Source organism: Ursus maritimus, unplaced genomic scaffold, assembly GCF_017311325.1.
Source record: "Ursus maritimus isolate PB19 unplaced genomic scaffold, ASM1731132v1 scaffold_1, whole genome shotgun sequence".
Classification (NCBI taxonomy): domain Eukaryota; kingdom Metazoa; phylum Chordata; class Mammalia; order Carnivora; family Ursidae; genus Ursus; species Ursus maritimus.
The window spans coordinates 71,430,519-71,455,884 of NW_024423343.1; the positions used below are offsets into that span (position 1 = coordinate 71,430,519).

The 25,366-nt window shown below is 37.8% G+C and overlaps 1 protein-coding gene across 1 annotated transcript in view; it reads left to right on the forward strand.

Annotated features, from left to right (window-relative positions):
* Nucleotides 1-19,800, forward strand: part of LOC103659480 (cytohesin 1 interacting protein) — a 31,069-nt gene extending 11,269 nt beyond the window's left edge. The window contains exons 4-8 of the mRNA XM_008686995.2: nucleotides 567-657; nucleotides 872-965; nucleotides 3,800-3,869; nucleotides 13,946-14,012; nucleotides 16,616-19,800. Coding sequence (XP_008685217.1) covers nucleotides 567-657; nucleotides 872-965; nucleotides 3,800-3,869; nucleotides 13,946-14,012; nucleotides 16,616-17,073 — 780 coding nt within the window. The 3' untranslated portion in view covers nucleotides 17,074-19,800. The remainder of the gene's footprint in view (nucleotides 1-566; nucleotides 658-871; nucleotides 966-3,799; nucleotides 3,870-13,945; nucleotides 14,013-16,615) is intronic.
* The last annotated feature ends 5,566 nt before the right edge of the window (nucleotides 19,801-25,366 follow it).

Consider the following 25,366-nt stretch of genomic DNA (forward strand, 5'->3'; position numbering starts at 1 on the left):
TGTATTATCCCATTGGGAAACAAGAAACCTGATTTTTCTTAATAGATATGTAATAATGAGAGCATCAGGTGGTCCCTTAGGCTTGAACATACAAAATCTTGAACCAGTCTTATCTTACTTTCTGTCTCAAGCTGGGATTAAAAAAAAAAAGATTTTGTTTACTTATTTGAGAGAGAAAGAGAGCATGGGTGGGGCTGGGGGGCTGGGGGCGGGCAGCGGGAGGCAGAGGGAGAAGCAGACTCCCCACTGAGCAGGGAGTCCAAGGGGCTGGATCCTGGGACTCTGGGATCAGGACCTGAGCCGAAGACAGATGCTCAACTGACTGAACCATGCAAGCGCACCTCTCCCCCGCCCCCATTTTTTTTAATGGTTGGGGCTGGCTACATATTGCATCAGAGAATTTCCAGATTGGTATCTTTGATTCAGTTCATATTCAAGAAAGCCTTTCCAAATTGTTCTTTGTACTTACCTACTATACTGCTTGAGGTAATCGACACCCTTTTATTTTTTGACACATAGATTTTGAGTTTTTGAATAGTAATTATGTATCACTTTAATTTTTACAGACTTACAGGCTGCAGTGCTCCTCAGAGATGTGCACTCTGATTTGCAAAATCCAGGAGGACAGCCCAGCACACTATGCTGGCCTGCAAACTGGTAATTTGGAACTTTGCTCCTATTAGGAATTGTTTAAATAGCAAGAAAAGAAAACTTTATGGTGTCAAAGGTTGGGATACAATTGCTGCTGTGTATTTTCTTAGCTCCCTTATGTTGCTAAGGGTTGGGGCTTGCTTATTTTGTTTTAGTTGCATGTCAGGAGGGGTTCTTTAAGCAACTACTGTAACAACTCACTTTTCTTGACATCTCCCAGGTGATGTCCTTGCAAATATCAATGGCGTGAACACAGAAGGCTTTACCCACAAACAAGTTGTTGACCTGATCAGATCTTCAGGAAACCTGCTAACGTAAATATCCATCCGCTTCCCGTAGAGGCTCCAAAAATGTTACGGTCTCTCATAATGCCTGTTGAGTGAATGAATAGGCTTTTTGTTCAGGATCACAAGAAGGGAGGCAGTGCACCATAGCTTTGGGATTGGGTACAGACATGCTTTATCAGGCCCTTTTGTTTCTCAGGGTTTCCTCGAATTTGAATGTACTGTCAACGTCTGAAATCAGAGGACATCAATAGCCCAAATGTCTGTGTGGGAAGGATAGCATTTAGAAAATTTATTTTTTTATGTCAAATTCAATGAAACTGGCACACACTCTCTTTGGTCAGAGAGGAACGGGTCCAATTTCCATGGTTGATATAATCTTGGAGCTAGAACAAATGAAAGGTCAGAAGGGCTGAAGTTTTTACTCTTATACCACAAGCCCATTGTTTTCCTTTTCTAGTGTTCCATTTGCAAGGAAGAAAAAAGCCTGCTCAACCCTCTTTGCCCTGCAGCACACACGCTCACACCTGCTAATATTCCAGACCTCCTGATGGTAGAGTGGCCTCCTCAGCTAGAGATTTGACTGACCTTGCCACCATACCATTCTTAGAACCCGAAACTTCAGTGAATAGTTGAAAGACGGAATTTGCTCAGTCATTTAAATGATATTTATTGAGCAAATACTATGTTCCCAGCTTTGCGATAGGAGAGACATAGGCAAAGACTCTTGTAGTGCTTTATTGATTGTGGAGGGAGATGGACAAGGAAAGCCTCCAAAAGAAGTAACTTTGATATTTCGATTATTGATAACTGCTGTTAAGAAAGTAAAATAAGGAATGGAATGGAATATTGAGTTAGAGGGCTGTGACTGTAGCTTGGGTTTTGAAAGGGATCTTCTCTGAGGAGGGGAAATCTGAGGTGACACCTAAATAAAGAGAAGAGATGGTCATATGAACCCCTGTTGAAAGCCTTTCAGGCAAAGAGATAGGTCTCTGAGGTCTCAAAATGGGCTTGGCATATCCAAGAGCAAGAGAAACAACCAGTGTGGGGGGAGGGGGGTGGTAGACTAGGGAGAGTAAGAAGTGAAGGCAGGGAGTTTGCCAGGGGGCAGAGCACGGGCCTCGTCAGGCTACGTAGTTCAGGATTTATTCTGACTAAGGTGGGTCTTGCATCACCTCCTTCATTCTTCACAGCCTCTTGTGAGATTAGTTTTATTTCTATTTATAGATAAAGTGACTGAAGTTTAAATTGGGTGAAGTGAAGATCAATGATCTAGTAAGTGACTGGGTGAGGATTTGACCACCTGCTCTGGATGCCAGGATCCATTCTCTTCAGCTACCCCACAGCTGCTCACTGCAAGCTGCCAATAGAAAATCCGTGGGATGCTCAGCCGTGATTCTAGTCGAAAACTTCAAAGATGTTCTGGGTGTGTGCAGGAGTAGTTTTAAACGATGACTCCTGATGGTAGAGGACTTAGTCCAATTCTGCGGATCTTGGGAGCTCAGCGTAGAGTATGGGGGTGCTCTTTACTCCAGAGAGACTTGAATCTATGAGGTTGGAGCCATATAGAATCCAAGGGGAAGAGGTGGCAGTTAGAATCAGAAAGCTACGTTCCAAATGGGTGAAGAGGGCAGAATGCAGGGATATAATTAAGGAGTAATGGGTGGAGACAGATGGAGATCAGAGATCAGGAAAATGAGAGACATCTGTCTAAATACTGAAGAGACCAACCAACGTATGCCTACGGCTTTGCACATACACATCCATTGCTCGGGCAGGTCAGATGGACCTGAAGAGCTCTATTGAAACAGATTCATAGGAACCTCGCTAATGCCTAATGAGAAAGCAGACAACATCCTGGCTTGCATTATCCTCTCATTATCTTGGGAATGATGCTATCAGAAATAGAGAAAAATAGGTCTTCATATTGAATGCTATTGTTTTACTATGACTTGAACATTTTCTGCATGTTAATATAACAGTTACAGCTTACTTATCAGAAGGAATTTGAACCGGTATTTTAAAAATGCCTAGGTGTGTGACTCACACATGAAATTTGTTATCTTATGCAGATAGCTGACTCAGTAGTCAAAATAAAGGCATCAACGTGAGCCCACAAAACAAATCAAATCGATCAGGATAGAACAAGTCCTTTGATTTTTAGAAAGGCATTTGGTATAGGGAGACACAAATGCTATTAAGTTGATAATTCTAGGATTGAAGTTTATAAACATCAAAGGTTCTGAGATGTGAGAGTCACATGACGGTTATTATCTCATAGCGGGTCTGGGTCTGGCTGTTCTAGCTGCAAAATTAAGGCCATTGACAGACATACAGTTTCCTAGAATCCTGGGGAAGAAGGGACTTTTCCTTTTTCCAAGAAATGGCATGTTGATTCCACTGTTTGAAGATCCCTATTACATGTTGTTTTCATCGAGGGACCCCTCATGCTTAGCACGGTGTCTGAAGTCTGACACATAGTAAATGGCCAATAAGCATTCACCGAATGAAATAGGTGATTCAGCCAGAGCCCATAAGAATAAATTCCAATAGAAAAGGATACTCATTGCCGTATAGTGGCATGTATAAAATGAGCTACAGTTTACAAGGTAACCAATATCTTTTCTTTCAACCACTCTCTTGAGGGATTTTTGTTTTTGTTTTTTTCTATTTCCTTTCCCTGAATATTGTCAGAAGATGTGGCCTAGGTCCAGATACTTGAAGTACCATGGGAACCACAACATTTATGTTGCTCTTTTAAGTATAGTCTGTGCTCCAAGTGTGTAGTACTTCGTAAGGATGGTACTTGTTTGAAAGAATCACTCATGTTGTTCCCCCTCTCCTCCCTTTTTTTCTTAAAACAGGATAGAGACTCTTAATGGAACAATGATTCTCAAAAGAGCAGAGCTTGAAGCAAAGCTGCAAGTTTTAAAGGTAATTTAATTTAATACAGTGAGGCACATTTTTCATCCTTGAATGTGTGAGTGGTAGAATAAAAATCTATTTGAGAGATTGAAATAGCCCTTGAAGATGAAATGTCGTGATGAGTCTAAACTGCTGAATTATCAAGAGCCACACAATTACCTTTACAGGAATATTAAATTCCACAAACCAGTGCAAATCACTTTCTTCCTTCCTCCTTCTGTGTTTCTACGAGGCTCAGGAAGGCAACAGGAAGGCACATCACTTGAAGAACTTTTCACAAACGCACCTGTGATCTCTCTTGATTTACATTTTGTTTGGGGGGGAAAAAAAACAAAGGAGGAGTTGCTGGTCTTTTCCTCATTTTTCTAAGTACCGCCTGTGTGCGGGAGGGCCTGGAAGCTTTGCTTTTCCATTGTCCTCTTCTGTGTCCTTCTGTTCTGCTTCATTCTTCCAACAAAAATCACCTCCCTCTGCTCCTGTGGCTGTCCTTGAATCTACTTTCATTGGCAAACACACAAGCAGCTCGGAAGTGGAAAAAAATGACACGTTTTCAGGAGATAGCACACAATGCTGAGAGTTCAGAGAAAATTCCCTGGGATGGCTTTTTGAGGGTCTTGAAGATCTCAGTTTGCTAGACTGGTGAAGCTAGGCTGGCCAGGCCACGAAGTGCAGACCCTCATCCCTGTGCATTTGAGCCCTTTTCCTGCAGACCCCACTGACCTCTTTCTCCAGGAGATCTCCCCTGCGTGGCAGTGAGGTGGTCGGTCTGAGAAGAGACCATGCGGCTTACAGGCAGGGTGCTCACTTGGACCGTGTTTAGCAATAGCTGGCGTTTACGAATTTTCTTTAGGAAGCACGTACTTCTTATTTATTGAGCCCATGAGGGTAGAGTTACTGTGTTTTTCTTTTATCTTGTATTCTCTCCCCCCCCCCATAGCTAATTCATCAATGAGCCCTGTTCCCTGTGTCTACACTGGTTTAATACTCTTGTCATTTTACTTGTTGTGATATTTTGAATTAATTTGTAAAATTCCTTGAAAAAGTCCTCTGTTCAGATTATGATAGGAATTGACATTTATAGAATAAATATCAATTGACCTCTTTATGGTTTTCACCTTTCCTACTTCAAACACAGGATCTTGACCTTTTAATTCCAATCTTTTATGTACTTCAAAAACATTTTATCATTTCTTTATACACTTTTATAAAATTTTATTGTATTTATTCTTAGGTGGCTTCTATGTTTTCTTGCTATAATAAACATGATTTTTCAATTTTAAAAGATCTTTTAATTTGTTGCTATTGATTTTTGTGTAAAATTTTTAAATCCAATTGTAGATTTTTTTATATAGGCATAATAGCATCTGCAGATACTGAAAGTTTTTCCCCTTTACCCCTGGTTGTTCAACTATAGTCGATCCTTGAACAACACAGGTTTGAACCGTATGGATCCACTTATATGAAGTTTGGTTTTTTTATAAATAAGGTACAATATTGCAAATGTATTTTCTCTTCCTTGTGATTTGCTTAAAAACATTTTCTCTTCTCTAGCTTACTTTATTGTAGGAATACAGTATATAATATAACATACAAAATCTGTGTTAACCAACTGTTGATGTTATTGGTAAGGCTTCCAGTCAACAGTAGGCTATATTAGTAGTTAAGTTTCTAGGGAGGCAAAGTTACATGTGGATTTTTTTACTCTGCAAGGGTCAGCACCCCAACCCCCTCTATTGTTCATGGGTCAACGAAATGATATAATTTATTTTTCTTCTCTTACAACTTTGGCTAGGACTCTTGTAAATAGTGATAATCTTCTCTTGACTGTAAAGGGAATGTCTCTAACATTTTATCATTAAATTTTCGTATGGAATAAACAGTGCTTCATATTATAGTTAGGTTTTAAAAATGTCAAAACTTAATTTGTTTTTATAAAAAAGAGAGTATTAGTGAGGATCTTTTTTTCTTAAGTAAACCTGGCTTTTTCACCTTTTCATAGAAAAAGGAATGTACAAAATAAACTGGTGGTATTATTTAAAACACAACTGAACAAATAGATCTATATTTCATGGAATAAAGCCTTCTCCTGCAAAAGCACATTTCATGTTTCTAAGCAATTTCTACTCCTTCAGTGTTTTTTCTTGAAGTTTTGATATGCATACCTACCAATTTTTTTAAATGAAGTATACATTTTTCAATATACCCATCCTCTCCCAGACCATCATGAGGACCTTAACATATTTAAATGTTCATCTTGAGACCCCATCTTTCTTATTATTCCTTTACTTTGAAGAATTTTGTCAATTTTAATAATGAAACTCTGCGGGTTGTTGTTCTGAGTAGCTGGTAGTGAACACATATGCTAATGTGTTGACTTGACGTGCGTGCTGTTTTCTGTTCCTTCCCTCTGGGTTTACTTTCTTTTTTGCTGTAGTACTTCCTTTATCAAGGGTAAGTAGGGCTTTCTTTGTCCAGACAAATCTTTCACTGTTAATGTTGGAGAGTTTTACTAGGTGTTTGAATTATACTCAGTCGATGTTTTGCCTCCTTAGCATTTTAAATGTATTGGGCCTTGGATATTTTTGCTTATGAAAGAGCTCTTATTGTTTATCCTTTGTAGGTAATCTGCATTTTCTGTATTTTCTTCCAAAAGTTTTAAAGTTTTTCCTTTTTACACTTAAGTCCGGAAGTCATCCAGAATTAATTTGTATATGTCATATGAGGAAGGATTCTAATTTTCTTTAATTTCCATATGAATACTCAGTTCTCCCAGTACCATTTCTTGTAGTCTTTCTTCCCCCCCCCCAAATGACCTGCAGTGAAGCCTCTGTTTTTAAGCAAGTTTCATCTATGTGTGGACTTTGTTATAGGCTCCATATTCTGATCCCTTGTTTCTCTCAAACACAGTTATTATACCTTTGTAATAAAGGTATCTGGTTGAACAAACCTTCCTGGTTTACTCTTGGTTCTTCTGATCATCTTTATAAATTTTAGAATCAGATTATCAAGTTCTGTAAATAAATTTTGGAATGTTGATTGATATCACATTTTATATAGATGGCTCAATTTGAAAAGACTTAACATCGGGGCGCCTGGGTGGCTCAGTCGTTAAGCGTCTGCCTTTGGCTCAGGGCGTGATCCCAGGATTCTGGGATTGAGCCCCACTTCGGGCTCCCTGCTCTGCTGGGAACCTGCTTCTTCCTCTCCCACTCCCCCTGCTTGTGTTCCCTCTCTCGCTGGCTGTCTCTCTCTCTCTGTCAAATAAATAAATAAAATCTTTTAAAAAAGAGAGAGAAAAAAAGAAAAGACTTAACATCTCCATAGTATTGGGTTTTCTTAGTGATAGATGATCTCACCATCTTTTTTTTGCCCTTCCCCCTACTCCCTTCCCCTCCGGCAACCTTCAGTTCTCTCTATTTATGAATCTGTTTCTGCTGTTTTGGTTGTTTGATTGTGGTTTTGTTTTGTTTTTGCATTCCACATATAAGTGAAATCATATGGTATTTGTCTTTCTTTCTGACTTATGTCCCTTAGCATAATACCCTCTAGGCCCATTCCTGTTGTCACAAATGGCAAGATTTTATTCCTTTTTTACGGTTTAGTAATATTCTATCGTGTTTGTATACCACATCTTTATCCCTTCCTCTGTTGATGGACACATAGATTGCTTATATATCTTGGCTATTTTTTAAAAAGCTACAATAAACTTAGGAGTTCATGTATTTTTTTAAATTAGGGTTTCTGTTTTCTTTGGATAAATAGTAGTGGAATTACTACATCATATGGTATTTCTAGTTTTAATTTTTTGAGGAAACTCCATACTGTTTTCCAGAGTGGCTGCTTCAGTTTGCATTCCCACCAATGGTGCATGAGGGTTCTTTTTCTCCACATTCCTGCCAACACTTGCTATTTCTTCTGTTTTTGATATTAGCCATTCTGACAGGTATAAGGTGATATCCCATTGTGGTTGTGATTTACATTTCCCTGATAATTAGCGATGTTGAATGTCTTTTCATGTGTCTGTTAGCCATCGGTTTGTCTTTTTTGGAAAAATGCCTATTTAGGTCCTCTGCCCGTTGTTAATGAGACTATGTGGAGTTTTTGATGGTGAGTGGTATAAGTTCTTTATATATTTTGGATATTAACACTTTATTGGATGTATTATTTGCACGTATCTTCTCCCATTCAATAGATTCCTTTTTGCTTCAGTGATGTGCAAAAGCTTTTAATTTTGTTACAGTCCCATAGTTTATGTTTGCTTTGGTTTCCCTTGCCTGAGGAGAAATATCCAAAAATATGTTTTTAAGACCAATGTCCAAGAGATTGCTGCCTATGTTTTCTTTTAGGAGTTTTATGGTTTCACGTCTCACATTTAGGTCTTTAAACCATTTTTAATTTATTTTCGTGTATGGTGTAAGAAAGTGGTCCAGTTTCATAATTTTGCACGTAGCTGTCCAGTATTCCCAATTAATGAAAACACTGTTTTTTCCCTCATCGTATATCATTAACTCCTTTGTCATAGATTGATTATCCATATAAGTATGGGTTTGTTTCTGGGATCTCTATCTATCCTATTCATTGATCGATATATCTGTTTTTTTGCCAGTACCATACTGTTTTGATTACTTTGGCTTTGTAGTATATCTTGAAATCTGAGAATGTGGTACCTTCAGTTCTTTCTCAAGATTGTTTTGGCCATTTGGGGTCTTTCGCGGTTTCATAGAAATTTTAGGATTACTTGTTCTCATTCTGTAAAAATACTATTTGGATTTTGATAGAGATTACATTGACCCTATAGATTGCTTTGGGTAGTATGGACAGTTTAGTGATATCAATCCTTCCAAACCATAGACATGGTATATCTTTCCATTTGTTTGTGCTGTCTTCAGTGTCTTTCATCAGTGTCTTCTATTTCTCAGAGTGTAGGTATTTCACCCCCTCGGTTAAAGTTATTCCTAGATATATTTTTGATGCAATTATAAGTGTGATTTTTTTCTTAATTTCTCTTTCTGCTACTTCGTTATCGGTGTATAGAAAGGCAGTAGATTATTGTATTTTAATTTTGTATCCTGCAAATTTATTAAGTTTATTTATTAATTCGAATAGTTTTTTGGTGAAATCTTTAGGGTTTTCTATATATAGTAACACATCATCTACAAACATTGAGAGTTTTACTTTTTCCTTAACCAATTTGGATTCCTTTTATTTCTTTTTCTTGGCTGATAGCTGTGGCTAGGACTTCCAGTAATATGTTGAATAAAAGTGGTGAAAGTGGACATCCTTGTCTTCTTCCTGATCTTGGAGGAAAAGTTTTCATAATCTTAGCCATTTTTAATTGTTTTTTATGTTGATTCAATAAAGTGTTAGACTTTTATGCAAATAGATCCTATACATTTTTCACTAGATGTATTCCTTTCTACTTATGATTTTTGTTCATATTATAGTTTCTTTATAGAAACAATAAATGTTTTGATTGAGGTTGATGTATAAATTTGTAAAACCAATTCTATGCTGTTATTTCAACTATATAATTCAAACTATTTCTAGACTATATAATTTCTAACAAATTATCTGTAGATTATTTTGGGTTTTCTGTGAAGATAATAACTGTTAAGGACGACATAAAGTTCTCTTTCTTCACTACACTGGGTAGGGCTTGCAATACAGTGATGAATAGAAACTATAATAATAGGCATCCATGTTTTGTTCTTGATTTTAAAGGGAATTTCCATTTTTTCCCCATCAGGAATGAGCTCTATGAATATACTTTTCATATTTGGGACACTCCCTTCCATGCTAAATTTTCTGATAGTTTTGATAGTGCTTGTGTATTAAATTTTATCAAACAGTTTTTTCTGCATGTGTTATTCTCGTTTATTTATTTTAAAAATATCTGTCAATATGGTGAGTGACATTTAAAGATTTTCTAATGTAAAACTACCCTCGCATTTCTGGAATAATCCAACCTGGTCATAATTTATAATCATTTTTATATAATTATAGATTTGGACCTGATATTTTCTTTAGGATTTTTGAAGGTAACTTCATTTTATAGGTAAAATGGCCTATGATTTTCTTTTCTCGAACTATCTTTCTTTTGTTTTGGTTTCATGTTTATTGGACTCTTAGCATGAGCTGGGGAGACTCTTCCCCTTTTCCTTCTCTGGTAGAATTCTTGTAACTACCTGAATCATCTGGGCTTAGGGGTCTTTTTCGGTGGGAATACTTCTAAACTCTGTTTCAGTTTCTTTATTAATTATTATTTCTCAGGCTTTCTATTCTGTTTGTTTTGTTCTGTTTGAGCCAGTTTGACCGAATTAATGTTTTTGTTAATAAATTTAAAATTTTTAAATTTATTGTATGCATAATAATAAAAATTCTGTTCTCATATTTTTCTTTTCTTTATAAGAAAGATTATGTCCCCATTTTTATGTGTACCACTTTTTATGCCCTCTCTCTCTCTCTCTCTCTTTTTTTCTTGGTAATTCTATCTAGAGGATTTTCTATTTTTAAGTCTTCTCAAAAACCAGTATTTCAATTTGTAGCAATCTTTTGTCTGTTTCTGGTTACTTTTAAGATGTTCTTTTGTCTTACTGATCTAAAGATACACTGAAATGTGATTAGGTCTAGATTCACTTCTAAATTTATACTGCTTAGAAATTGCAGTACCTTTTCAATCTAAAGACTTGTGAATTTCTTCAGTTTTGGGAAACTATCAGCTTCATCTGCCTTGAATATACCTTCTCCACCATTCCTTGAATTATCATCTGGAATTCCTGTTAGACATATTTTTAGAGTCTTTGACTTATTTTCTTTGCTTCCTTTTTCATATTTTGTATCACTTTATCTCTCATATTTTGTATCACTTTATCTTTTTTGTTATGTTCTTGTTGAGTTCTTTAGTAATGTCTTTATTCTGTATAGAATGAGTTGTTTCCATTGAGTTTTAAGAGTTAATTTTTGATTTTCAGATCATTCTTTTTCATGTCTATCTGTTGTTTTATTTCTTTGTTTCAGATTTCTTGTTCTGATTGACATTGATTTCATTTCTTCCTCCGAGGATTATAAATATTTTTGTTTCAAAGACTTCTTTGGACACTGTTCTGTTTCCTTTTCTCTCTCTCTCTCTCTCTTTTTTTTTTTTTTTTGGAGAGAATCTACGTACTGACTATCAATTTTGTTGTCTTTGATACCTTTTGGAGTTTATATTGCTCACTTTCCATGCATGGTGGTCTTTCCCTTCCCACTCAGTACTGTACTTGGGTTGCCTCCACCCTGCATTTTCAAGGCTCCCAATCCAGAGCTAGGTCTGGCAGCTAGCCTGACTTCCTAGGGGATTTGTGTGCTGTTTGGCTCAGGTCAGAGCCTGCACTTATGTACTCCTGCCTCTCCAGGCATGAGCTCTACATGAGCCATAGCCACCATCAGCAGCTTTTCTCACCCTACTTTTCATGGTAGTAGAGCTTAGCCAAGGTTCACGCTGGAGACGTGTCTCTGTCCTCTGCCTCAGATATATAAGCGCATTTAAACTATATATTGCCACAGGATCCAAATTCCTAGCTACCTGTTTCTGCTTCTCCAGGTCTGGCAGATCTTTGGGTTCATTCTTACTTATCTTTTTGCATTTCTTTTCCTGTTCTAATCTTGAAATTATGTGATTTCCAGTTCACCTCTTGAGCCAGAAATGTCTGGATCTCACCTATAGCCAGGGTCAAGTTGGCTTCCCCTTCACACAATAACATTAATTTGTGTGTCCTATGTAAGTGTATATTCATCTTTCAAGGACTCCATTAAACCACAGGTTCTTCTTTAGAAACAGGGGTCCCTTCTGAGCCATGGTTTTCAGGGATTCCCTTTCTTATGACTTATAATTCAGATGTTTAACATGAAAACAGCACATCCAGTGTGCTAGCTGGAGAAGCTACTTTTCAATCTAGTTCTGCTTTTTACTGGGTTTGTAGCCCTTGGGAAATATTTTGCTACATTGCACCTTTATCTTCTAATCTGGAACTTTGTAGGACTGTTAGGAAAATTAAACAGCATGTTATCCATGAAAGCACTGTAAAAGTAGTAAAGATGGAAATGTGTAGCTATATGTCTCATGTATATTGAAAACATTGGAAATATATCCAACTCAAAATATCCATCTGTGATAGTTGAGTTTTATTTCAGGAAGCCATTCTTTGATATATTCATTCAACCAATATTGACTGAACAGCTGCTGTATACCAGGATCTGAGCTAGGTACAATGAGGTGATAGGACACGGTATGGTTAGACCTCCCAAATGCTCTAATTTTCTTCTAATGCTGAGAGGTCTTATTTGTCCAAATATACAACTGTAGTGTTAATAACAAGCAGAAACAGATTGTGAGGAAAATGGGGAAGCTGAGATAGAGACTAAAAACTCTTAGTCACTTTGGCACATCTGCTCTTTACCCTGGTGTTTTCTTGGTTTAAGTGATGACGTACTTAGATGACTGGGCCAAGTCAACAGATTAGATATTTTAAAACCTTTACTTTCACAAAAATTAGCTATCTGGCAAAGCCTGACTTTGTATTTCTGAATAGTGTGTGCAAAAACACAATTTCCTCTTCTCTCTGTATTTAGTTTTGACTGTCAACCTATCCTTAGGCTCCTCTCCTGGACTCTATTCTCTTGCAGGAGATAGATCCCTTTAAGAGAGAAGGAAGGGGCCCCTGCTCGTTCTGTTCTCTGTGGGCCCTTAACTCTGACCTTCATAAGACCACAGTTGGCACAGATAAAGGGAGCTGTGACTCAGATAGCCCAGCAGTCTCGTAGCCATGCTGACTATCCTATAGGGCAGAAAGAACAAGAAATTAACTGAGCCACGCATGTTATGGCTTTGATTTAGTGCTTGCATCTTATATAGGTAACCATACAGATTGATGCTAAATGTTACTGTGATCAAGGCTCGGAAAATCCCGCCCAGTGATTTGTTCAGCCTCCAAACTGAGGAAGCAGCCTTTCTTCCCTTAAGCATTTGATGATATTCTTATAATTTTATGATTTTCTTTTCTTTAGGCTTTTCTCTTCCAAATGTATTTTTTCCCCTTTTCCTTTTTAGCCTGCATCTGCCTTTCCCAGACTGCTTCTTACAAGGCAGTGCTTGTTTCTAATAGACTGCCTTTCTGTGGGATTAAGTGTCCATAGGCAAAACTGAGCTTGCTGGGCTTGCTGTGGGGATCGGAGTAGGCAGGGAAAGGGACAGGGTAAGGGCCAAAAGGTAGGAGGGAGAAAGAGCCACCAGCTGTCCTTGACAGATGGCCTCTGCCCAGTTGCTTTGTTTCTCATCACCTCAGTCCCTTTGATGGGCTGGGCCCGGCCTCATGAGCAGTCTTGACTGTGACAGCAGCCCCTTCATTGCCACCCTGGGCCACTCTTCGCATGTGCTGGGCAGCGGAGGAAGGAAGCAGTTAAGAAGTCAGGGTGCTTAGCAGTGTTCTAAGTTTAGCCCTCCAAGGAAGCCTTTCAGACAGGCTGGCTTCCCCTTTTTGCTGTGAAAAATACATAGGTGTGCAGCAATAAACGCAGCTTTAGTGCCCCAGGCTTATAGAATGATGGTATTTGCTGAACCTTTACTAAGCTCTAGTCACTGTTCTGAACGTTTTACATCTACTGACTCTCCTAATTCTCAGGACGATGCCAGGGTTTCAATTCTATTGTTTCCTTCATCCTACACATGGCGGGGGAGGGGAGGAAGCCTAGAGTGTAAATCCTTGCCTCAACAACTAGTAAATGGACACAAACCCAAACAATCTGGTTCTCTAATATTTTAAAAAATATACAAATAAGTAAATGTCATGGTTTCCATTGTCTGTTGTTTCTATTGAAACAATGTCATTGTTTCAACTTCTTGGTGCTACTAGGTTATTTCTTGAGAAAATAGTATTCCCAGGATCTCCCTTTTGTGTAGAAAATAATCTTTCCAATGAATGGGAGAGGTTGTTAAGTGCTAGAAATAAAGGAAAAAAATCAATGACAAAGCTCATCACCTAGAAGTAAATTGCTGTCTTCACTGGGGATTCCCAATTATTAACACTTTTTTTTTTTTTTTTTATCAGCAAACCTTAAAGAAAAAATGGGTGGAGTTCAGATCTCTGCAGTTACAGGAACAGCGTCTGCTTCATGGTAAATGTGATTTCCTGTTCAGAAACCACACTAACATTCATCTTTTTGGTGTTTCTGCTTCTAAGTTGTTGTAAGATTATCATCATTATAAGAAAAATTGTCTAGCATGGATCGAGAGTACTAGTCTGTGTGTTTTGGCATGACCTTTGGAGTGACTTATGTTTTCGGAGTGTGAGTAGGTCAAGTCACATCCCCTCCTCCATATGTATAACACATATGCACACTAGAACACGCATGCACTCGCATGTGTACACACACTTGCAAGAGGCACCTGGAGATTTTAGAAGAACAGTGGGAATGATAGCCTGATTTTCCTACTACTACAATAGATGAATTAAATTTCTGAGAATGTTTGTGGCTCAGGGATTGCGTAGTCCTCCGAAATTATTGAGGCTGGAACGGTAGCATGCTTCTTGGGTAGAGCTCCTATTGTTTGTTCATATCACACAAGTTATGTGGAGGCAGAGAAATGCCTTTTCATGGTCTGCAAACCCAAGATAGAAATACCAATGATCATTCTAACAGTAAAGGCATGGCTCTTGCTATTGTGTGAATTCTGAAGGGAATGGTTGATTTTAAAATTTGTTGATTTGGGGATGCCTGGGTTGATCAGTTGGTTGAGTGTCTGACTCTTGATTCGGTTCAGGTCTTGATCTCAGGGTCACGGGCTCGAGCCCCGCGTCAGGCTCCATGCTGGGTATGGAGCCTGCTTAAAAAAATAAAATAAAAATTTGTTGATCTGACATTTGCTATGTGACTGGTGTAACCTGAGAATGAACTTGTTTATACAAATAATTCTCTGAAACCACTAGCTATGTGGGTGTGAAATGTAGGTTATGGCTTCTTAAGAGAACACTGAACTAAAGTCTCTATTTATGACTTAGAATGTTTGTTTCAAGTAATTATTTACAGGAGAAAAAGATACATTTAATTCATAATTAAGCACTAATATATGGCTTAAAGGTTTGTGTTGAAATTCTGTTTTTTTAAATGAAACTTCTGTATAAGTTACTTCTCTTTTGTATGTTTTTAAATTAATATGCTAAAAAAATTCTTAGTAGATTTTTGGGGGGTCTGAAATTTCCTAGCAGGACAGAGGTATAAAATCCAGCCACTCCTGGATTTCTGTAGACTTGAGGGTGTTTGGGAAACTTTTGCCTCCACTTCTTGAACATTCTGGAGTGGAGATGGGGTTTAACCTAATATGTATAGGCAGTCCTGGGGTTCTGTAAGAATAGCTTGTATAGACAAGGTCTTTAGTTCGGGATTAAGGTGAATGACTCCTCATTAAAGCCATTGTTGTACACATTTTTTTGAGAGATTGAAGGAGTTCTGTAGTTTACTTTTTCTAGACCTAGAATAAATACACAGGGCATGAGATTCTCAATTGCTTTCCAATCAAAAGAAATTCATCAACTCGTTGCCAGATGAAGTAAAGTAGGTTTTATTAGTAAGAAGGAAAGCATTCTGACTAGTCAGTGCGGAGCTGGCCATATTCAACCTTGCAGATTAAGTGGAAAATCAAGGTCTCTTTTTGTATTGCTAATCAAGGACAAAGGAGAGAAACAGTAGAGAAATAATCAGCACAAAATCAAACCATTTCTGAGTGTGCAATGTTCTATTACTTTTCCTGAAGCGAAGTCACCTTCTAACTATGTTGTTCTCAGTCTGGTATAACAAATAATCCCCTTCCGTTTAGTAGCATACCAGCCAGTTCAGATAATACACAAGCGGGTGGGGTAGGGACAGGTTGTTGGTGTGCGATTAAAAGTTGAGTTTGGAGAGCCCTGACACAGGTTATGAAATGTTGATAAAAAAATTCAGCTAAGCAGATAAAACTCAACTTCTACAAATAAATCGTTACTTATTTGAGAACAGGGATGTTTTCTGGGTAGGGTACTGTTCCAGAACATTTAAGTATTAAAGTATTCTAGGAAGAAACATGGAATATTGAGGCTAGAAGATATCCTTTCTGTTTTAAACACCGGTGAATTCTCTGTAATCAGCCCACAGGTGCAGGTTATATGACTGTTTCCCATACAATTAGAGCGATGTTGTAATAATTTTATAATTATGTAAAAGGTACAGTAACTGATAAAAAAATACAGTGATTGAAAATCAGAGGAACTTAATGGAGGAAGCCTGTAAGATGGCATTTTCTCAAGTATATTCTTTATTTTTTTCCCCAAGTGTATTCTTTAGCATGCCGTTTCTGTGAGAACTTTAATAAAAGGTTGCAGGGCCACTTCAGTTTAAGAAATGATACTTTTGGAGATTGACAAGTCACACCAGCTTACTCTCAGATGACTTGACTCTTCTTATGTGAAGAATCTATTTACATGTATTTAATTTAGCGTGACTGTTTCCATGACCATGGAACAATTACATGGAAGCTAGTCCGTGAACAATAGTTTGGGAAACACCACTTCAAGGTTTATCAAATGGCCTCATAGTCTTACTCATACTGGCGAAGCTCAGTGAAAAATATTATTCACCTTTACTCTTTCTTTCTTGTACCCTTCGAAGAGAAATTTTGTTGTATTTGCTTATAGGGTGTGATGCTCATATCCGTTCCACAGTAGACTTTGTTTTCTGCATTCTAGGTGACACAGGTAACTGCCCAAGTTTGGAAAACATGGACGTAGACGAGTCGGTTTTGTTTGGAACCCTGCCCGGGCCGGGCGCAGCCCTCCTGGACCGGAATCGACTGTCCAGTGAGAGCAGCTGTCTGAGCTCCATGACGATGGACAGCGAGGACAGCTACCAGACCTGTGTGTCTGAGGACTCAAGCAGGGGAGGCTTCAGCCGACAGACGAGCACAGATGATGAGTGCTTTGTCCCCAAGGATGGGGATGATTTCCTGAAGAGGTCTTCTTCGAGGAGGAACCGAAGTGTTAGTAGTGCCAGCAGTGGGTCCATGTCCCCCATGTGGGAGGGCAACTTCTCAAACATGTTTGGGACCCTGCCCCGGAAAAGCAGAAGGGGAAGTGTTCGGAAACAACTCTTAAAATTCATCCCTGGCCTTCACCGTGCAGTGGAAGAGGAAGAGAGTCGCTTTTGATGGGTTGTCCTGACCTTTTGTATTCGCTTATTTCGTAAATATCTCTAGACTTGTTTAGACTAACTCCACCCAGCCTGGTGGGTAATTGCAGATGGATTGCAAAACTGAAACCCCATCCCATGACGATAGTGACCTTTATTTAAATTTTTGTATCATAAGTTTTGCTTCTTAAATCATTTTTTTAACCAGAAAAGCTCAGGTTATCAACAGAAAGTAGAGGAATTAAGTAATAAGTTGGATAATATAACCAATGCTCATTCCTGCTCATTCTAATGCTACCTGGGAAGGCAAGGGTAATATTTATTTTCTAGATTATGTGAAAAATTGAGGACTTTTCAGAGTCAAGTGTAAGGAAAAGAGTGATGGAATATAATTGTTTGGGATACCTTCCCTCGGTTCATTGATAGGTCATAAAACCTTGCTTAAGATTAGCAGCCTCCGGAGAGGCTTAGTAATAAGTCATTTTGAATGTTTCTGTTTACATCTGGGAAGGATTATAAACAAACAGGATCATCAGCTTCGTTTCACATCCGCAGCAACAATAAAGCAGGAAGTATAAGATTCAATATGAGGGTTTGGGATCCATGGGAACGTATTGTCCAAGGTGGGTGTTGAGCAAGATTATGATTAGGGCTTTTTCACAGACAGCCTAAGCAAAATGGCTGAGAATGTCGTTCTTACTCGATTCCGTTTTTGTTCTGCCTAAACATCGATGGCAAGTCTAGAATTCTCAAGATCCTGCATACGGCTTTGGAATTGTTTTTGGTGCAAATGTCTGAAATTTGAAAAATTAGAGCCAGGAAAAGGATTTTCTTCCTGTAGATTTTTTTCACATTACTCCTCACTTTAAATTATGTATTCCAAACAATTATTGCCTCGGCACTCATTTATCTCTTGGTTATGTTGGTATCACATTACTTCTGGCCTTCCAATCACAGTTTTATTCAGTACCCATTCAAGTCCATGACTTTGTTCTGGTGATACAGCTGCTCATGGCCTGTATTCTAGAGTAGATAATGCAGACAATGTAATAAATAGTCCTTATTGATTTAAAGCTGTGTGTGTGTGTGTGTGTGTGTGTGTGTGTGTGTTTGGGAGAAATAGAGACATTTGATAGGTGACTTTGAGTGTAACCACACTTAAATAAATTGAGTAAAAAATGAGTCATTTTAAGAAAAAAAGGGGAGAGTAAGGAAGCTTGTAGGGTAAGAAATGAATATTAAAATAAAATATAAAAAGATTTCTAATTGGAACCTGCTTTCTATTAATTTTTTGAATCCCAGATTATCCAGGGGGCTCTGCTTGGGAATCATTCATTTGAAAAGCAGTGTGCAGTGTTTCGCAGGAGCAATAACAATGCTGTCTACCATTTACCGAATATCTAGCAGGTTAAAGATGCTTTCCATGTGATCCGGGAAGAACCGCGTTAGAGAGGTGTTGGCCTTACAGATAAGGAGCAGGAATTCGGAGAAATTCCCATGGCCAGTGGCAGGATGAAATTGGAAGCCAATTCTTTCTGGCTCTGGCCTAGTCTCAATCACTCTAGATATTGTTTACTCTTTCGCTGGTTGTGTGAGGTCATCCCCACAGGACCTCCCCCCACCCCTCCCAAACCCCCCACCCCTCATGGAATACTTAAAACACACAACTGTAGATACCGCATGGATAAAAATTGTCTTTGGTTTTAATAAGAGAACAAACAGACATTTAGAATGAGTCTTTCTCTTGGCTTCCACAAGCAAGTTTTCAAATATCGGCACATTAATAACTGCATGGTTAACATTACAAAAAAGGCTCGCAAGTCCAAGTTGTGATTGGACTGACACAATACTTATTTCCCATCGTAGACTAGAGTTGTCATGTCAAAGATCTGCTTCCATGAATGCAATATATCTTGTTATTCCCATTTTGCCAAATCAGGGGAAAGAAATTGCCCCATTTATTTGAGGAAAGATGACTTTAAGTTCTTCTACAACATGATCAGTGTTTCGAGAACTTCCACAAGTCATCTGGGAAAGCAGATTATAGGTCATTTGCCTTTCTCATGGCTTGAAGCCTTAAATATAGTGTAATTCTTCCTCCTTACAGTAAATATCAACCCCAAAAAGGTGCAGGGAAGGGACAGAGCAAGTTTCACTGTAGTCTGAGGTAAGAAGAATTAGAGGCAAGAGTTTGAGATGTTCTGGGAAAAAAAAAAAAGCAGTTTTTAACCAAAGTACAGGAAGGAAGGGTATGTGATGTTTTGTGTGTTCACAAGTTATAAGAAAACTATTGTTTAGTGGAAATGTGGGCAAATTTCTCACAGCACAGCTTTTCAGACTATCTGACCTCAATGGGGCTTTAGAAGATTTCATTTCTCTAATCTTCTGGGGCACAATGACTCACTTTGATGTAACTTACTGGGAAAAGAATTGAAAAGTGAAGTGTTTTGTTTTTTGCTTACCCCCAGATTGTCAAATATGTGATATTGGTGGATTTCATTAATTTGACAATTGGTTATGAAAATGCATTTTTGTAGTATGGCATTGATAAACCAAATTCAAATCAAGCGTATTGAGAACTACTCTGTCCTGTGGCTAAAGGAACACCACCTACCATGTCAAACAGGTTGGTACTCTATTTTTTGAAATGATCTTTTATTTGTCACATTCTACTTTGCTGTACTTTTATATCTTCGTTGCATGTACAAACAGTATTAAAAATCCTAGTTGGAACTGAAGAAATCAAGCTTGGGTGTTGTTTTGTGTGTCCTGATCGTATAGTCTAAGTATTTATGGTGTATATAATCTACGTATAGTAAATATTACATAAGAACTATATTGAACCCCTCAGATCACAAGATTATTGGTACTTTATAGCCATTTCCTTACAAAAATATGGGCAATAAAAAAATCGATACTTTTCTGAAATTAAGAATGCGCTTTTTCAGTGTCAGAGCTCTCTTCTCTCCCTTTCTCTCCCCCTCCCCATCTCTCTCTCAGTCTCTATCTCTTTACTTACCTACTTTAAATGAAATGATTGTTTTCAAGGCAGATTTTTAAAAAATCTGGGGCGATGTCTTGATACCGACCTCTTTGAGGATTTTAAAAGGCATGGCCTACTTAATTGAGGCTTTGCACTTGTATTAGCTTTCTGATGTTTAACAAATTACTACATACTTAGAGGTTTAAAATACATTTATTACCTCAAAGTTTCTGTGGGTCAGATGTCGGGGCAAATCTTAGCTAGGTCTGCTCAGGGGCTCACGAGGCTGCAATCAAGGCATCACCCAGCACTGAGTTCTCCCCTGCAGGCTTGCCTGGGGAAAGATACACTACTAAGCTCCCTCAGGTTGTCAGAACCATTTCCTTGTGCCATAGAATTCATGGCAGCTTGCTTAGTAAAAGCCAGCAATGGAAAGAGAGAGCCTGTAAGCAAGACAGTCTTAAATAATGCAACGTAACCACAAGAGCGACATCTTCTCATCTTTGCCATGTAGGAGAAAATAACTACACAGGTAACATCCTACCAACTATGCCATACGACATTTGTTAGACACAAGTCATAGGATCCATCCACACTCAAGGAGCAGGGATTATGCAAGGCATGAACATGAGGAGGTAGGGATCAAGGAATTATCTTAGGATCTGTTCACAACATCATTCAAGGAGTTCACAAACTTGATAGTATATTGAGTCTTTTCTAAACTCCTTTGAGTAAATATAAATCGTGAATGTTATATTTTTTAATAGAAAAGTAGTAAAATCTCTGAACTTAAAGAACCTGGCCAAACATCGTATAACTAGCCAAAATGCCGAGTAGGAAACTGAATCCAGGTCTGTTTCTATCTCCTGACGTTGTCCCTCAAGTGCATGAAATGATAGGAAATTTCAAAAGAAAAAGTGTGAGCAACTTACTTGCCTTAAAATTCTTCTCAGGGAATTTGAGTGTATTTAAGTGAATTAGTGATTGGCATGATGATATTTTTCACTTTTATGTGGGTAGATTTTTATGAGCACAGGATAGGAATTCCACGGAAAAACAAAAAAAAAAATTCTCATAATCAAAGCTACAAAGCACAAAAGGAAATGATCAACCGTGAGCAAAAATGAGGAGGTAGCACAAATACCAGAATTATCAGTCCTAGAGAAAATAAAGCAGTTTGAAAGAATATAGACAAGTATTTCTTAGGACTAGGGGATAAATAAAGAACATATGCAAAAAACATGTGCAACTCAATAAAGAACATATGCAAATATCATAATGGTGAGAAACTGGCTGCTTTCCCCCCAAGATCGTGTACAAACCTAGGATATCCTCTCACCACTTTTATTTACCATTGTACTGAAAGTTTTAGCCCGTGTACTAAGACAGGGAAAGGAAACAAAAGGTATACAAAGTGAGAAGGAAGAAATGAAACTGTTTTTGTTTGCTGATGACACGATTGTCTATCTGGAAAATCATGAAGAATCAACAACAACAAAAATCCTGGAACTTATAAGTGCGTATAGCAAGGTCATAGAATACAAAGAACTATGCAAGCAATGAACAACTGCGATTTTTTATGTACAAGCAACGAACAACTGGGATTTGAAATTAAACAAATAGTAACTTTATGATAGTACCCCCAAAATGAAATACTTAAATATAAACCTGATTAAATATGTACAGTATCTATATGTGACAAACTCCAAAACTCTGTCCAAGAAAATCTAAATAAATAGAGAGATGTTCTGTATTCATGGATTGGAAGACTTAATAGTGTTAAGATGTGACTTCTTAATCTATACATTTAGTGAATCCCAATCAAGATTCCAGTAAACTATTTTGTAGACCTTGACAAACTGATTCTAGAGTTTATATGGAAAGACAAAAGACCTAGAATAGCCAAAGCGAGGAAGGAGAAGGAGAATGAGGAGGAGAGGGAGGAAAAGGAGGAGGAGAAAGTTGGAGGAATCACAATACTCAATTTCTTGACTTTCTATAAGTCTACAGTAATTAAGACAGCATGGTGTTGGCAAAAGAACAGCATAGATGAACAGAACAGAATAGAGTGCCCAGAAATCGACCCATACAAATATAGCCACTGACCTTTGATAAAGGAGTAAAGGCAGTTAAATGGAGAAAGGACAGAGTTTTCAAAAATGGTTCTTGAACAATTGGACATCCATATGCAAGACCTTACACATTTCACAAATTATAGACCTATATATAAAACATGAAAGTATAAAACTTCTGGAAGATAACATGGGAGAAATCAAAATCAGTTTGGTTATTGAATACTGGGTTTGGTGATGTACTTTTAGGTACAATAAAAGGATAAAATTAAAAACTTCTGCCTTGGGGAAGATACTGTAAATAAAATCAAAAGAAAAAGCATAGACTGAGAGAAAATATTTGCAAAAACATATTTGAAAAAGGACTTGTGTGCAAAATATAAAAAGAACTTTTAAAATTCAAAAATAAGAACACAAGCAATGTAATTAGAACATGTTCAGAACATCTGAACAGACACCTCTCCAAAGATAATACATAGATGGCAAATAAGTGCATTGAAAGAATGTAGTATCATTTGTCATTTGGGATTTGCAAATTATTTTTTTTTAAGATTTTATTTATTTATTTGACGGAGAGAGAGATAGCCAGAGAGAGAGGGAACACAAGCAGGGGGAGTCGGAGAGGAAGAAGCAGGCTCCCAGCGGGGAAGCTTGAAGTGGGGCTCAATCCCAGAACTCCAGGATCAAGCCCTGAGCCAAAGGCAGACGCTTAACGACTAAGCCACCCAGGCGCCCCAGGGATTTGCAAATTAAAACAACAATGAGATACCACTATATGGCTGTTAGGATGACTGAAATCCAAAAAACTGACAATGTCAATTCATAGCAAGGACGTGGAGCAACAGACACGCTTTTGCATCGCTGGTAGGAATGCTAAATAGTACAGCCACTTTGGAAGAGAGTTTGGTTTTTTTTTTTTTTTTTTTTTACAAAGCTAAAGATAGCTTTACCATATGTTCAGCAATTGTGCTCCTAGGTATTAACCCAACTGATTGAAAACTTATGTTCACACAAAAACCCACACACAGATGTTTGTAGCAGCTTTATTCATAATCACCAAAAATTAGAAGCAACTGAAATGTCCTTCAATAGGTTAATGGATAAACTGTGGTATATCCAATAATGGAATATGATTCAGGTCTAAACAAATGAGCTATCAACACAGGAAAAGACATGATGAATCTTAAATAAAAGTTGCTAAGTTAAAGAAGATATTGGAAAGGGTTATTATTATAGGATTCCATTGACATGACATTCTGGAAGAGGCAATACTATAGCAATAGTAAATAGACCAGTGGTTCCTGGGGGTCTGGGGGTAGGATGGAATGATGTGTGTTTGGTGAAAGTTGAATAGATGGAGCCCTGGTGAGTTCTACAGAGTTGTCTAAGTCTGCTTGGTCTACGGAGATAAAACACTGCAGACTGAGTGGCTTAAACAACAGAAATTTATTTCCTCACAGTTCTGGAGGCTGACTGCCCAGCAGCAGAGCCGTGGGGTGGGGAGAGGGGTAGGAATGACCATCTGGGGACAAAGCTGCCATCTGCAAGCCAGGAAGAGAGCTCTCCCCAGAAACCAAGCCCTGTGGAACCTTAATCTTGGACTGGATCTGGAACTAGCATCTGGAACTATTAGAAAACTATTGTTAAAGCCAGGATTGAATGAAGAATGGGACAAGACACTCTCAATGTATTACTAATGTATGAAACAGCCTACTTAAGATAATAGAAGGACTTTAGAAATGATTAGAGTTTGTAACTTAAAAGCAGAAGAAACCATACATAATATTATAGTACAGTTTCCCATGGGGGTAGCTGTTAACCATTCTGATAGTGCCATATATATATATATATATTGGAAAGAACTATTAATAAATGACTGACTGATGATGGGGGCCAGGGTGTTTTCTTTTGGAGTGGTAGTTTACAGATAAGTAAGGGAAAAGGCTAGGATGATCCAGGTGGAAATGGGTTAGAGATAGAGACATCAATATGCACTCAGTATTAGCTTAATATAGATACAGATAGTTACATAGAAAACTATTTACAGATATGTTATATACAAAGGTTAATATACATACACATATTAATTTGCTGTCAGCAGAAAAGACATAGAAGGAATGAGCAAACTTAGTACCAAGATCTTGGTTTCCTTTTTTTCTTTTTTCTTTTCTGTTTTCTTTTCTTTCCTTTCCTTTTCTTTTTTCTTTTTAATTATGTTCAGTTAGTCAGCATATAGCACATCTTGGTTTCTAATACCATTTCCAGGAAAAGAAACCAAGATTCCTTGGGTAAATGATTGATTCTAGGACTGCGGCAGGAAATGTACAAGAACCTGGATTATTTTGCAATGCCAGAATTTAAAGAAGTATTTAAAATATAAAACAAAACCTCACAATAAGGGGGATATATCAAAGGGAGACCGAAGTCAATTGAATGAGACTCTAATCAATGGCCAAATACGGAAGTTGGAGCAACAAATTAAGTAAAAGTAATAGACTATAGCCAAAGATATAAAATAAATATCCATGGATGGGTCATATACTGACATAAATAGATGAATATTTACTATACTTATTTATTATATAATATGTACTATAAAATAAATAATAAATGGAGTGAAGAGAGGAATCTGTGCAGAGGAACTCCAAGTACCTTATGTAAGATATTCCAGTCTCAAGGAGGTGGAGCATAACACCTCACTCCTTAAGCATGGTTACTTCCTTCCAAAGAGTACTGCAAAGAAAAGGGAGAAAAAAAGTAACTCTACAGCAGAGATACCCGACCAACACTATCCAATCAGGTGATCAAGAGCAGTATCAGTAGTGACCGGTCATGCTGATTTTATGTATGCTTGATATGACGTAGCCAGAAGGGCCATTTGTGGTCTTCCCCCTTAAACCCATAGCCTGAGTCTAATAATGAGAAAAACATCAGACAAATCCCAGTTAAAAGACATTTTACAAAATACCAACTGTACTTTTCAACATGGTCAAGGTCCTTAAAAACAACTAAAGTCTGAGAAGCTGTCACAGCCAAGAGAAGCCAAAGTGGGCATGATGACTAAATGTAATGTAGTATCTTGGATGGCACCCTGGAACAAGAAAAGGACACAAAGTAAAGAGAAATTCTGAATAGATCATGGACTTCAGTTAGTAGGAATGTATCCGTATTTATTCATTAACTGTAGCAAATGTACCGTAATAACATAAGATGACCCTAATAAGGGAGACTGGATGCAGGGAATATGGGAACTCTGA